At 45.1% G+C, this 13,523-nt stretch overlaps 1 protein-coding gene across 1 annotated transcript in view; it reads right to left on the bottom strand.

Annotated features, from left to right (window-relative positions):
- Positions 1-2,191: 2,191 nt before the first annotated feature.
- Positions 2,192-13,523, bottom strand: part of GCNA (germ cell nuclear acidic peptidase) — a 67,799-nt gene continuing 56,467 nt past the window's right edge. Inside the window, exons 8-11 of the mRNA XM_032793905.2 lie at positions 10,644-10,788; positions 8,521-8,659; positions 5,525-5,729; positions 2,192-2,779 (exon numbers count right to left, since the gene is read on the bottom strand). Of these exons, the coding sequence (XP_032649796.1) occupies positions 2,530-2,779; positions 5,525-5,729; positions 8,521-8,659; positions 10,644-10,788 (739 nt within the window). The 3' untranslated portion in view covers positions 2,192-2,529. The remainder of the gene's footprint in view (positions 2,780-5,524; positions 5,730-8,520; positions 8,660-10,643; positions 10,789-13,523) is intronic.

Genomic DNA, 13,523 nt, shown 5'->3' with positions numbered 1-13,523 from the left:
ACACAGGGGTAAGTGCAGACAGCATTTCTGATTGAGCAACAGTGAACATTGGGCCATGCAGGGTGTGCACAAGAGCATTTCTCTCACAGAGCACAAGTTGCACCCTGTGCCCACGCGGGGAAAATGAAACAGAGCATTTCCTCTATGGAAACAACAGTGACACGTGTGCCATGCAGATTAATACACTCAAGAAAGTTCCCCAACGAAACAGTGAGCGACCAATGTGGCCACGTAGGTATTGCACAGAGCAATTCTTTCGGAGCAACCGTGAGACCACGTGGCCACCCAGGGTAATGCACAGAGCATTTCCTCACGAGCAAAGAGTGAACCCTGAGGCCAGGAGGTAATGCTACAGAGCCTCTCTCTCAGATAGCCAGACTGAAGACATTTCAGACACGGGTAAGCACAGAGCATTCCCTCACAGATCAAGAGTGACTCGTGTGGCCACAGAAGTTAATGACAAGAATATTCCCCACAGAGCAAGAGTGACACGCGGTGCCTGCAGGGGTAATGCACGACCGTAAGCCTCTCCTCCCCGAAATCCCTAAATCCTAAACCCTAAAAACCCTAAATCCTAACCCTAAACCCTAACACCATAATCCTTAACCGTCACCCCAACCCCCACCCTCACCCTAACCCCAACCCCTTAACCCTAACCCAATCCCTTAAACCCTTAACCCCGACCCCTAATCCTAAACCCTACTCCTAACCCTAACAACCCTAACCCTCACCCCTAGCCCCAACCCTTAACCCCAAACCCAACCCTAAACCTAACCCCAAACCCTCACCCTAACCCTCCACCCTAAACCTAACCCCTAACAACCCTAACCCCTCACCCCAACCCCTACCCCCCCACCCTCACCCCTAAACTCTAACCCTACCCCTGACCCAAACCCTAACCAACCCCTACCCCTTAACCTTTAACCCCAAAACCCTAACCCACACCGTACACCGACCCCTAACCCTACCCTCACCCTTAAACCCTAACCCCTCACCCCAACCCTTAACCCCAACCCCCCAACCCTAACCTCTAAACCTAACTCTACCCCTAAACCCTACCCCCAAACCCTAACCCCAACCCCTCACCCCAAACCCTCACCCCTAACAAACAAGGCTTGTTACCTTGTCAAAGAAAGCTATGAGGTTGGTTTGACATGCTTTGTTCTTGACAAATCCATCCTGTTACTTATCACCTTATTATCTTATAGATGTTTGCTTAATTATTTGATCCATTATCTTTCCAGGTACAGAAGTTAAGCTGACTGGTCCATAATTCCCCCGGTTGCCCTTATTTCCCTTTTTATAGATTGGCACTTTATTTGCCCTTTTCTAGTCATCTGGAATCTCTCCCGTCGTACCTGACTTTTCAAAGACAATCACTAATGGCTCAGATATCTCCTCAGTCAGCTCCTTGAATATTCTAGGATGCATTTCATCAGGCCCTGGTGACTTGAAGACATCTAACTTGTCTAAGTAACTTTTAACTTGTTCTTTTCCTATTTTAGCCTCTGAGCCTAACTCATTTTCACTGACATTCACTATGTTAGATGTCCACTTGCCACCAACCTTCTTGGTGAAAATCGAAACAAAGAAGTCTGCCATTTCCACATTTTCTGTTATTCAATTTGGGGGGGTGGGGAGGAAATAGGGCCAACCCTATCTTGAGCTAAGCTTCAGTGCAAACCATTTTAATTACTCCCTCAAATTAGAGGGTTAGAAGGTGCCATACACTAGCTAAGGTATATGTTGAGTAAATAAGTTCATTAGATCCCTAACTCTGCATTAAGTTGGTAGAATCTGTCAACTTTAAGAAAAGCTGGGTTTTTCTTTTTAAGGGGTGGTTGTGGCTGCCTCTGCAAAATGACCTAAAATTTGGATTGCTCACCTCGGCCTGCACTCTCAGGGGGCACGCCAGGTTTCAAGGCAATCTTTATTAGTTATAACCAGTAAGAGACAAAAATCTATCTTTTAAATTAAAGTATTAATATTACAAATCTGATTTAATCATCTGAGAAGAGAAGATATGTTACAGAAGTGTTTCAATCACAACTCTGTGATGGATGCATTTCATTTAGTTCTAAGAAAGACCCTGAGCCAACTGTCTCCAAAGTCTCTCTCAAACACTGGTTAAAAAAGGCTCCAAGTTAGTCCTCCCCCCTTTCAATTTTAACTTCTATAAAATCTCAGTGGCTGGAGGGCAAATAGAATGAAGATTTAATCATAAGCAAACAGATGCACTTGATCCTCACTAAAGAGACCTGGGGATGGATGGGCAGCCCTGGACCTAAAGTTACGTACATCACCTTGTCCTTTAACTGGGATTCATCAGAAAAAAAGTGTTTCACCTGCTTCTGCGTGCAGCAGCAGAGGATTATGCAAGCACTGCTCCTGAGAACACAGTACAGCGGCAGATGCTTAGAAACCCTTAATAGATCTTCAGTGTTAACCAACCAGAACCTAGCTATTTTCTCTAATGGTACAAACAATTATTACATAGCACGGAGCCAGTGTACACATCCCAAGAGGCATTCAGGAATCTAGGAGCCTAGTCTTTAAAGCAAACTCAGCACTGAGCTTACGCATGACTTCTGCATGGCTCAGCCCACCTTCTTCTTTTTTAGTAGATCCATAGTTTTCTTTCACATATTTTGCAAATGGTGTTAGCTGTGCTCTAGCAGGAGTACCATCCTTTCGTGTGGGTTGGCACAGGACTAACTGTCCCTTACAAAGTGCACACACAAAGCGTTCTGTGTCCAGTGACTTGGAATGGCGCCCAATCCTAAAATAAAACAAAAGTCAGTGTAGTGCCTGAGTCTGGAGACACCTTGGAACAATAACTCAGAGGTACAAATTGTTCACATTCAGATCAAGTGTACATTAACTCTGACACCTAAATATAATCTAAATGGCAAAATTACTATTCCCCTGCTGACCATTTTAGCAGGAATATTCAGCTAGTGATTTTTATCATGCAGTCTCAGATCACTGTCCACATTTTCCTGCCAAAAAACCTTAAACATCCGTTATTCAGCTGCCAAGGTGGAACCTTCAGTTTCTTCCTGATAACGTCTACAATGTTATGTGTTGGTAATACAAAGCTTAACAGAACATTAAGAAAATATGTGAACAGAGTAAAGCAAGTTCATCTGAATACCAAAACAAACAAGGAATTCAGTGATATTCATGTTTATTTTTAGTTCAATAAAAAAATCCTCAAATTTTTAAGTTTACATAAAGCTGTGCAGAACTTCAGTCTGCCGCACTGAAGTGCTGCAGAAGCTGAGGTCCCTGCTGTTGAATTTATTTCCCACAGTACATATTCTAGATCTCAGATCAATCTTCTTTAAACACCTCAGTGGTCCCACCAGCTCTGTATCACTTACAATGGGATAAACAGAAGTTTTGACAATCCCAATGAGCAGCTTAATTTTTCTGCTTGTGTTTCAAGTAAGTTTCTTGGTAAAAGGGGAGATCATAGCTTATCAGAGCTCCTGCATTACACTCTTAATAGAGAAGTAAGGAGAAATCCAAGTAGTCTCATAATATGAACCTGAGTTTAATGTTTATCTTGTTTCCTTAATACTGTCCTACTATTGCCTTCTCTATGTAACAAGCATGATAGTTGCTGAGGGGAAGATGAGTAAGCAAGATTGGAAAGTTGGGTGTGTCCCTCAGAGGCTCAAAGGGGTCAGAAATATTGAAAAGTCTGAGTACCCCAGAAGAAAACCCTCTGTTCCAAAGGACAGCAGTACGTGGAACACCAACCACTAAGGGTTGTGGCTATCAGACTCTGTGTGCCTGTAGGTGGAGACTGAGCAACTTGAGTTTTACAATTACAAAATGGTTTGATTTTAAGGGTTTTTAGGGGACAGCTGTAGTGTGCAGTGCATGAGAGTGCCAGCATTAAGGGGGCGGGGACCCTTGCCTGGAACAAGTCTTGTCATTTGCTCACTCTGTTCTGGGTTTGATGCAGAAATCAACAGGTGACATTCTCTGGCTTGTGTTTTGCAGGAGATAAGACTAGATGACTGATATGTCCCTTTCTGGCCTTGAAAGTTATCTCAAAGCCTCACTGATTTCCATACTGCTTACTCAAAACAACCTGCCTCCCAACTATCTGTTCTCAACTAAGCCATTAAAAAGAGCGCCACCAGGGGGAGGCAGGCCTGTCGTAAGTATAATTCCATATGGTACTCCTGGGGGCATTCTATGCCCATACGGGGGCACAGAATTCATATGGCTCGCATTTTTGTGTGCCCCTTGTGCAGAAAAACACAAAAAATCTGCTGGGGGACACACACTTCTTCCACAGCAGCCCAGGCCGTGCGATCTGTTCCAGCAGCGCTTTAACGTGGCTTGTGTGGGCGCTAAAAAATCCACCTCCACGAGGGGTGTAGCTACCAGCGTTTGTGCACTGTCTACACTGGCTCTTTACAGTGCTGAAACTTGCTGTGCTCAGGGAGGTGTTCTGTCATACCCGAGTGAGAAAGTTGCAGCGCTGTAAATTGCCAGTGTAGACAAGCCCTGTGTCCCTCTCTCTTACGATTGCAGCTCCCTGGTGGTAGAGCTTTTTATTATGCAGGAGGCAGGCTAGAGGCACAAATGAAGCCGACTGCCTGGGTTAATTGATCTCATTCTCTGAGGCACAAATGTAGCACCCTGACTGTGTAGTAAAGTTGTTAAAGTTGCTGTTGATAGTTAATTGATCTCATGTTAGTTAACTGTTCCCATTCTCAGACAATTCCCCCCGGAGCATTAAAACCTGTGAATGCTTTAAGGCCCCTACATTGCCAGAGTGATGTAAAGGAGTCTTATTATAAATGAGAGTTAGGGAATCCTCAGCTAGGAAGAGCTATGTAATTTCTCACTTTTTACCAAGCAGTCAATAAAACGTCAGGACAATCAGAACCACGCACTTCCCAAAGTACCCAGCCAGGTCCAGGACAATGACTAGCAAAACTGAACGACTTTCATGTGTGAAAGTCTGACCAATTTAAAATGACATTCTACTTTTGGTTTTGGTTTTTTTGCGCTGTTTGGTGTTCTGTAATGTGATTTAAATGAAAATCCAGGATTATAACTGGAATGCAGGATATTGTTACCAAGTATTTGTAACTTCACTTTTATGTGTTTAGGAAATACTGAATAGTTATTGTGACTTTTTTCTGTATTGTAGTTTAAATAAATTACCAAAACAATTAAAACTGGTGTGATTATATTGCATTATTTTGACAAATAAAATATATAGAATTTTGCAGAATTTTGAATTCTTTCATGCAGAATCCCCCCAGGAGTAATATGGTTCTGCAAAGGAAACTGTCTGGAAGTCAGTATCAAGAGGATCAGTTTGGGATTCTTTGTGGGAATAGAAGAGGGAAAACGAGGCAATAAAAAAAAAGTTCAGTTCATAGAGGTGAGACCTTTAATTCTCAAATTTCTTTAAGAGTTAAAGGTCTAAGCTTAACATGTGGACATGGTGAAAACAAAGTTAACAGATGACCAAAGGCAAGTAAATATTACTCACGTGGTTTTGCACAGAGAACACTTATAAGTGAACTTGTATTTAATCTCATAGCTGTGGCATTGTGTCACCACCGGCAGCTCTGGGTGAACCACAGTTGATTTCTTAGCATAGAATCTCCAAAACTGCCCATGGCCATCATGAATTCCGTTGATTATCCAAGCGGCTGCATGGCAAATCTCATGGATCAATGTGTCTCGAAGCCGATCTTGGGGAAGGCAGGAGAGAAGACAAATTAAGAACATTGCCATTAAAAAGTCAGGTCTCATTCTTCACTGGCTTTATTAGTGTTTGCAAGTACCAGACTGATAGCCCTGAAGACTGTAAAAGACATGGACATGTACTAGTGCAACCTCTATACAATGCCACTGTTCTGGTCCAAGTCTGAGAAGGTAATTTGGTTTCCATGTCTTTAGTATCTCTGAGGAGACTAATTGTAATGAGTCGCTTGTGTTGTGGTCTCTGTTTTTAAAACCACATTAAACACAGGAGCCAGCAAGGAAATGTCAGATGACAAATTTTGATTGCTACTGACTGTGACACAGTGGCCCACTGGTGTTTCACTATCCTGTCAGCAACTCTTGTCAGGCCTGACATACTCACTACATCTAACCCACTGTTGTCATGATATATATCCAAAAGGTGGCATGTAATATATCAATTGAAAGCTAATAGCTCACTGATCATTAATATTCTTACATGGTGTGTTACTCTTTGGGGAATTCTGCAGCACTGCACAATGCAGAATTTTGCAGAATTCCGTTTCCCCCGCAGAATTGGGCTGCAGAGCTAGTGACCATCACTGGGGGACACTGGATTCTGCAGAGCCCAGCTTGCAATGAGCGGAGCTGGAGGCTGCACTCCCTGCTTGATCCTTATTTTCCCGGGGACAGGAGCAAGCCCAGGAGACCCAGTTCTGGCAAAGGGTGAGGAAGTGTAGGACTGCACTGCCCTGCCTGCATTCCCGGGCAGGACAGTAAAAAAGCTGGAGGGATTAAAGGCTCTGGGGGAACTGGTGTCTGGGCCAGGGGGTGCACTGTGGCTGGGATCTGGGAAGAGGGGGTGGTGGTGTCTGGGCTCTGAGTATGCTCCATGCCTGGGATCTGGGGGTGCTGGTGTGTCAGCCAGGGGTGCCCAGTGGCTGGGATCTGGGGTGGGGAGGAGGGTACTGGTGCCTGGGCCAGGAGATGCCCCGTGACTAGGCTCTAGGAGAAGGGAGGTGCTTGCATCTGGGCTAGGGGTGCTCTGTGGCTGGGATCAGGGGGGAGGAAGTGCAGGTGTCTGGGCTCTGGGAGCCTTACACAGCTCCCTCCAGCAGCCCCCAACTGGGTTATCATAGGGGTTTCTTTAACGCTCTACTCTTGGGGGAACCTTTTTTGCTGTTGTCTGTATTGTTGACATGTACATAGAAATAAGTTACCCAAATAATTGAATCTGGAGTGATCATATTGTGTTATTTTGACAAATAAAATATGCAGAATTCTAAAATATTATGCACAGAATTTTTAGGCACAGGATTCCCCCAGGAGTAGTGTGTATATGAGGTGTACAAAGAGGTATGTTAGAATTATGGTTTTAAAATGAGTTTGGCAAGGAATGCATAATCCCCATCTGCCCTAAACAAATGAGTGTATAGTTGTTTCAGGTTGAGATAATGAAGGAGCATTTAGATAAAAGATCAACAAAGCCATCAACTTAGCGAGTTGGGGAGACAGCCTCTTATGGGGATTTGCCCCTCCAGTGATAAGCAATTGAATCAACTGATTGTATATAATATTGCTGTATTATAAAAAATGCATTGAGTAATGTCTTTTATGAAAGCCTGTGACATAATGACGACTAATAGCATTGTGAAGTGTCTGCATTAGCACTATATGAGGAATTGTGGATACTTACTGATGATATGCTTTAAAGGCTGTGACCAAACACAGGGAGAAACAGTTTTTCCCTCAGAAAGGAGGGAAGGGAGTATCTACACATCTCCAATTAAATTAAACAAGATGTGACCAAACACAATGGAAACCCTATTTACACATCAATCAGCAAGGGGATGGGAGATCCACAGGCAGGAAAAAACATCATCAGATTATCCTGAGTCTGGGGACAAAACACTGAGTTTGGGAAGATACATGGAGAGAAGCAGCAGCCATCTTGGCATCCATCTCTGGACAGATACAAGGGGCCAGAACACTTGCAAGCTGAGTACTTCGGCCAAAGGGATCAAAGTCTCTGAGAAGTGAACACAGTATAACAGTTACTCCCGAGGACATTCTGCACCAAAAAATTAAAATTTCTGTGCCAAAAAATTAAAAATTCTTCATGCAATATTTTAAAATTCTGCAAATTTTATTTGTTAAATAAATGTGGAGGCTCCAGCATGGCACAGGGGAGCACAGGTCACTGGCTGTACAGAGGTGGGAGATCACTGTGCAGTTCCCCCCGCGACACAGACTCAGCGGTGAGGCTGCACTCAACCCTGACACAGTGCAAGGATCGGACCTGTCCCAGCAACATCCCAGGGCCTTGCCCCTCCGAGCCAGGTGTACCAGGTGTGGGCAAGTGTGGAGGGGTTTAGGGTAGGGGGATCCAGGTGTGGGTTGAAAGGGTTCCGTGTGGGGCAATCTGGGTGTGAGTGGCTCAGTGGGGGATCCAGGTGCTAGGGGGTGTCTGGATGCCCAGGGGTTTGTTGGGAGGTTCTGGGTGCAACAGTAACGGGACTCTGCAGGGGGGTCCAGGTGAAGGTGGTTGGGGCTCGGCGGGGTGTGTGCGCCTGGGTGTGGGAGGTTCAGTGGGTGGTCCAGGTGCAGGGGAAGTGGGGCTCATTGCGGGGGCTCTGTGTGTGTGAGACTCAGCGGGAGTTTCCAGAACGAGATGATGAGAGCTTGGATAAAAGTTTTAACTGTGTGGATGGATAGGAAAGGTTGCATCTTAGAGCTGTTATGCAGAAAGAATAAATATTCTTTCCCCTTATTTAATATTCAATATCCTCTTTCCCTTACCTGCAGAGTCACAAACTTTCTCTGAGAGCTCTATCCGAGCATAGCGTTGTGCCTCAGGACTTTTTGTTTGTCCAGTTACACAGTACCCTGCTGTCTTTCGCATCTTTTTGTTCCAGATGATTTCCATTTTCTCTGGCAACTGATACAAAAAATAATGAAACAGTGCATTTAAACCATGCAGGGGCATGCGCAGGAGGCTCTCCCCACCTCTAGAGGCCTCTGATGATTACTGGGGCCGGGGGCTGTGCCCCTGCTTGTCCCTCCATCCCTACCCCCTGGAACCACATCACTGCCAGCTCATCTCACTTCCTCAGATCCTTAAACTTCTGCCCTTGTGTATGTGTACCACCACAGCCCTTCACAACACCTTTGTTCATACTCTTTAGACAGAGACAGTGGGAAATTAGTTCTGAGAAACTCACTTTGCTTTCTCCACCTCTCCTTAGAGACTGAAGAACTTCACTATCTTTAGAGTATGAAACAGTCACATAATAGCCATATTCTTTAAAAAGTTTTATTAAATGCAGAGAAAGTGATAGTAAACCAAAAAAGAACTGTTTGCATTATACCACTTAAGTAAGAATGCAGAGAAAAGAAGGAAAATCTCACATTTCTTGAAATCAAGTCCTTATATGATATCCCTGCCCTGGTCAGCTGGACAATCTCTTCCTCGGGTATTCAGAGAGAGATGTCTCCATCCCCTCTTTCACACAACCTGTTCATCAAGATCCCTGATCTAGGGTTTTATCCCCTATTTTCCAAAACAATTCTCTGAACACACAATGGGGGTTGAAGCCTTCCCCAGGAGTTTGTCTAAGGAGGTATTAAATGTCCTTCACTGATGCTTAATAGCTGTCTTTCAAATACTTAGCTACCAAATCAAGCAGAGCCATTTATAAGATCATTTGACCTACCTGTCCCCAGTTTATCCAGACCTCTTTTCAAAATCTCAACAATTTTCCCTTGCCAGGATGTAGAATTTCTTCTAATCCTATCAAACTACTTAATCTCTGATCTCATTGCTTCAAAATAGCAGCAGAAAGGAATCATCTCTTTCAGGATTCTAGTACTGCTGATATGCTTAGTGCATGTCTTCACTGCACAATTAACCTGAAATCTTCCCTGGTTTTTAGTCCAAACTCCTCTACCATTCACACAAGAAAAACTTTTGATCTGAATTTGGAAGTGCTTTAAATGCAGGATAGCTTATACAGGTAGGGGTATAGGTTAAAACCTAGGCTTCCCTTTCACTTGCCCTGGACCCTGTCCATTCTGGAGATAGGATGCAGGCAAAAATCACTCAAGTTCTGATAGTCCTCCAATATCCTTCCCACAGTTCCCCATGAAGGACAGACAAGTTCTTGTAATTGACTGGGAAAGTCTCCTAGAGCATCTCAGTACAGAGAATCACACACGAGTGAGTGCAGAAACAGTGAGGACTCAGTAAGGTGAGTCTGGCTTTGCTGTCGAAATGCCGGGGAAGGCTAACCCAAGTGCCAATTATCTGGGCTACAGCAGCAGTTCCCAAACTATGATCCAGCCAAGCACTTGCTTCTGGTCTGCAGAGAGCTGGCTGATCAAGTGGTGCTATGCTCTTTGGTTCCAGCTTCTTGTACAGGAGTAGGTGCCAGCTTAACATACTTCAAATAGGGCCCACTGCTACATAAGAGCAAGAGAAGCATTCCAATGCAATGGGGGCTATACAGCTACCTAGACATATAAGAATCAGAAGGCTTCATAAGGGACCAGATTGACCCAAGGCATCTAAAAATCAATTTATCATATAAGCAACAGATATAGTTACTTAGGGATGTTACATGATTATGAATGAGAAGGGAGTTTGCGTCCTTGAGGTAATGAATGGATCAGGAGGTCTTTCTTCACAAGACTATTAAGAGATAGACTTTCTCAGCGTGAACTGATAACTCCCAGAGTAAACTTATGATAAATCCCTTTTTAAAACCCTCACATTTTCAGCCTGATTTAAATAGAAGCACCTTGTTACAAGGCTGAGCTTCATCCCAATTAGTGAGCTAGAAGGAAAGGGCCATGGTTTCACAGAGAAAGCTAGTTAGCAGGATAACAGTGATTTTATTGTCCAGAAATGTGTTTACAAAAGCTACCTTTTGCTCAAAGATGGTGTTGTTATAAAGAATGTAGAGCTTCTGTGTCAATTCATCCCTTTTTTTCCTGAAATTTTTCACATATTCGGATGCTGGGTTGGACAGCTCTTGTAAGAAACAGCCTGGCACTCCACACACATTCCACCTGCATGAAAAGCAGCAACAAAAAAAGCTCATTTGTTGTCACAGAAGTCTTATGAAAAAGAATGGTTACTTACCTTACAGTAACTATGGTTCTTTGAGAAGTCTTTGCGGATCCCATTCTAGGTGTGCATGTTCCTACATGCATATGGCCACGTGCCCCAATAGTCTGAGACAGACCTGGGCAGTGGTGAACAGATGGCCAGTGATTCTGGTGATCAGATCTGACATTGCCCTGAACCTGGCCTCTGGCAAGAATACCCTGGCTCAGGTAGAGTCAAGGGCCACTCCAATGAACTCTATCCTTTGAACCATAACCAATGTTGATTTTTGTTCGTTTATCAACAGGCCCACAGCTTGACAAGCGGCTCGCAACATTGCAATGCTGCGCTGGATGTGGACCCTGGAGTCCAGTCGTTGAGGTACGGGTAGATCTGGATAGCCTGACATCTGAAGTAGGCCACCACTATTGACATGCCTTCATAAACACCCTTGGTGCCATTGCCAGGCCAAAAGGGAGCACTGTGAATTGATAGTGGGCACTCCCAACAATGAATCGTAGGAACCTTCTGTGTCTGTGAAATATTGATATGTGAAAGTAAGCATCTTTCAGATTGAGGGCAGCGTACCAGTGTTCCGGATTCAGGGAAGGAATGATGGAGGCCAGGGAGACCATGAGGAACTTCAACTTCTTGAGATACCTGTTGAGGTTTCACAGGTCGAGAATAGGACATAGACTCTCCCCCCCCTCCCCCCACACACATGGTCTTTGGGATCAAAAAATAGCATGAGTAAACCCTTTCCCTTTCAAGTGCAGAGAAACTTCCTCCATGACTCCCACCCGCAGGACGCCTTGCATCTCTTGGGTGAGCAGATGCTCGTGAGAAGAGTCCCTGAAGTGGGAGAGAGGGATAGAAATGAACTGGAGGTATACCCCCCTACTACTGTGCTGAGGACCCACTGGTCCAATGTTACAGAGACTCAGGCAGGGCAGTAGGGGGATAAACAGTTGGAAAATAACAGAGATGCTGAATCCAGGACACAGGCTGGAAGGTCACCCTTGAGTGCATCCTCAAAATGCCTGCTTATTACCCGGCTGGTTGCAGGTAAGAGCTCAAGTGAGCTGAAGAGGTCAGCTGTTGGTCTTGCTGGCACTTGTAGCCTTTGCTGTTCTTGCAGAAGGGCTCTGATCAGGATTGGCTCCAGAACCTGTGGGCCTTTTTTTTTTTCTCCATCTATTACTCACCCCATAGTGACCTCTCCTGTGGCTCCTATATCACAGGCCTGGGCCTGGCTCCTCATCCTTGGCATTGCACCCAGGAATGCAGGGTTGTAGCATTACTCCAGTTTGGGCCAGCCCAGTCATCCCTCCATTATAGGGGTGAAGAGGGAGAAACTTGAGCATCACTGTAACACAGTGCACCAGGTCGCAATGCCTAGAGTGGGAAGCACAGTTCATCTCTGCGGGATGCAGGAGCTGCCTGTACTTGAAGTGAGTGTGGGACAGGCTCCCTCTCATCCAGGGGAACACAAAGTTGCCCGTGCCTGCAGGTGAATGAGTGTGTAGCTTCTCCCTGGCACCAGCGTTTTCTCCACACCCAAGCTGGGATTAGGATAGCAGTGCCAGGGTAGTGTTGCTGCAAATGTGCAGTACCTCCTCATCTGAATTAAAAAAAAAAAAAAAAAAAAGACAGAGCTGTAATGGTAAACAGTAAATTTAGCATGACTGCTCTGTTACTTTTTATTTAAAAAAAAAAGTGTGAGAAATCCACAGCACTAGTTATGGTTCACTAAAGGATCTGAACCTCCCTTGACTGGTGGGAGGACAGAGGAAATGTGTGCACGTAGGTCCTGTTCAGTTCCATGCTCTCAACAAAGACTGACCACAGACACTTCCCTCACAAGCTGGGGGCCCCTTGCATGGAGGGGCAGGTTGCACAAGGGACACAGTCTCCTCAGGAGTCTGTGCTCCCCTTCAGCGTGTTGGAGTTGAGAGCAGTCAGTTTGGCCTCTGACAATTCCTCTCGCATTTGCAGCCAGTCAGTCTAGGTGTTATCAGGCAATATGATGATGCTATATTACATTAACAAGCAGGGAGGATTGTGCTCCTTGGAGCTATGTGCGGAGGCTGTCCCCTCTGCAACTTGCGCCATACCTATGCAAAGTGTCCTGACCACTGTGCATCTGCCAGGAGTGCAAAACAGTATGGCATACTCCTTGAGCAGAAAGCTCTCCACATAACATGTGTGGCAGCTGCACAAGCAAAATCTGCAGGAGGTGTTTTGGGCGCGAGGGTCTCCAAACCACAATGCTGTGTGTGTCAAATATGAAGTAAAAGTGCAAAGAGTTCTGCTCCAGAGGGGGTTGCCTCGTGGGCAATGCTTTCCTCGGGTGTTAGCTGGGGGCCCTAAGGTACACCTCCCCTTACCCCCCAAAGTTACAGAGGGTATTGAGGAAAATCCAATAAAACAAGGCACAGGTCATTCACATTGCACCTGGTTGAATCTGTCAGGTCTCATACCCCATGTTATTGCAATTGTCATGCCAGCCGCCTCTCCCAAGGCAACAACTCTTGACTCACAATAAGGAGTGGACTTCCCCAAGTTTTCCCTGATGCAGTCTTTTGAACAGATCTAGAAGCATGGTGGTTGCTTCAAACAATCCTTTCGGAGGAAATCTTCTAAAGTAGGAGTTCACTGCTGCCCCCTGTGGACAAAGGTCAGCTGCCACCACCGACAA

This window comes from Chelonoidis abingdonii, chromosome 8 (assembly GCF_003597395.2).
Source record: "Chelonoidis abingdonii isolate Lonesome George chromosome 8, CheloAbing_2.0, whole genome shotgun sequence".
Lineage (NCBI taxonomy): Eukaryota > Metazoa > Chordata > Testudines > Testudinidae > Chelonoidis > Chelonoidis abingdonii.
The sequence above is the reverse complement of the archived record's forward strand: the minus strand, read 5'-3'. Positions and strand labels throughout refer to the sequence as shown.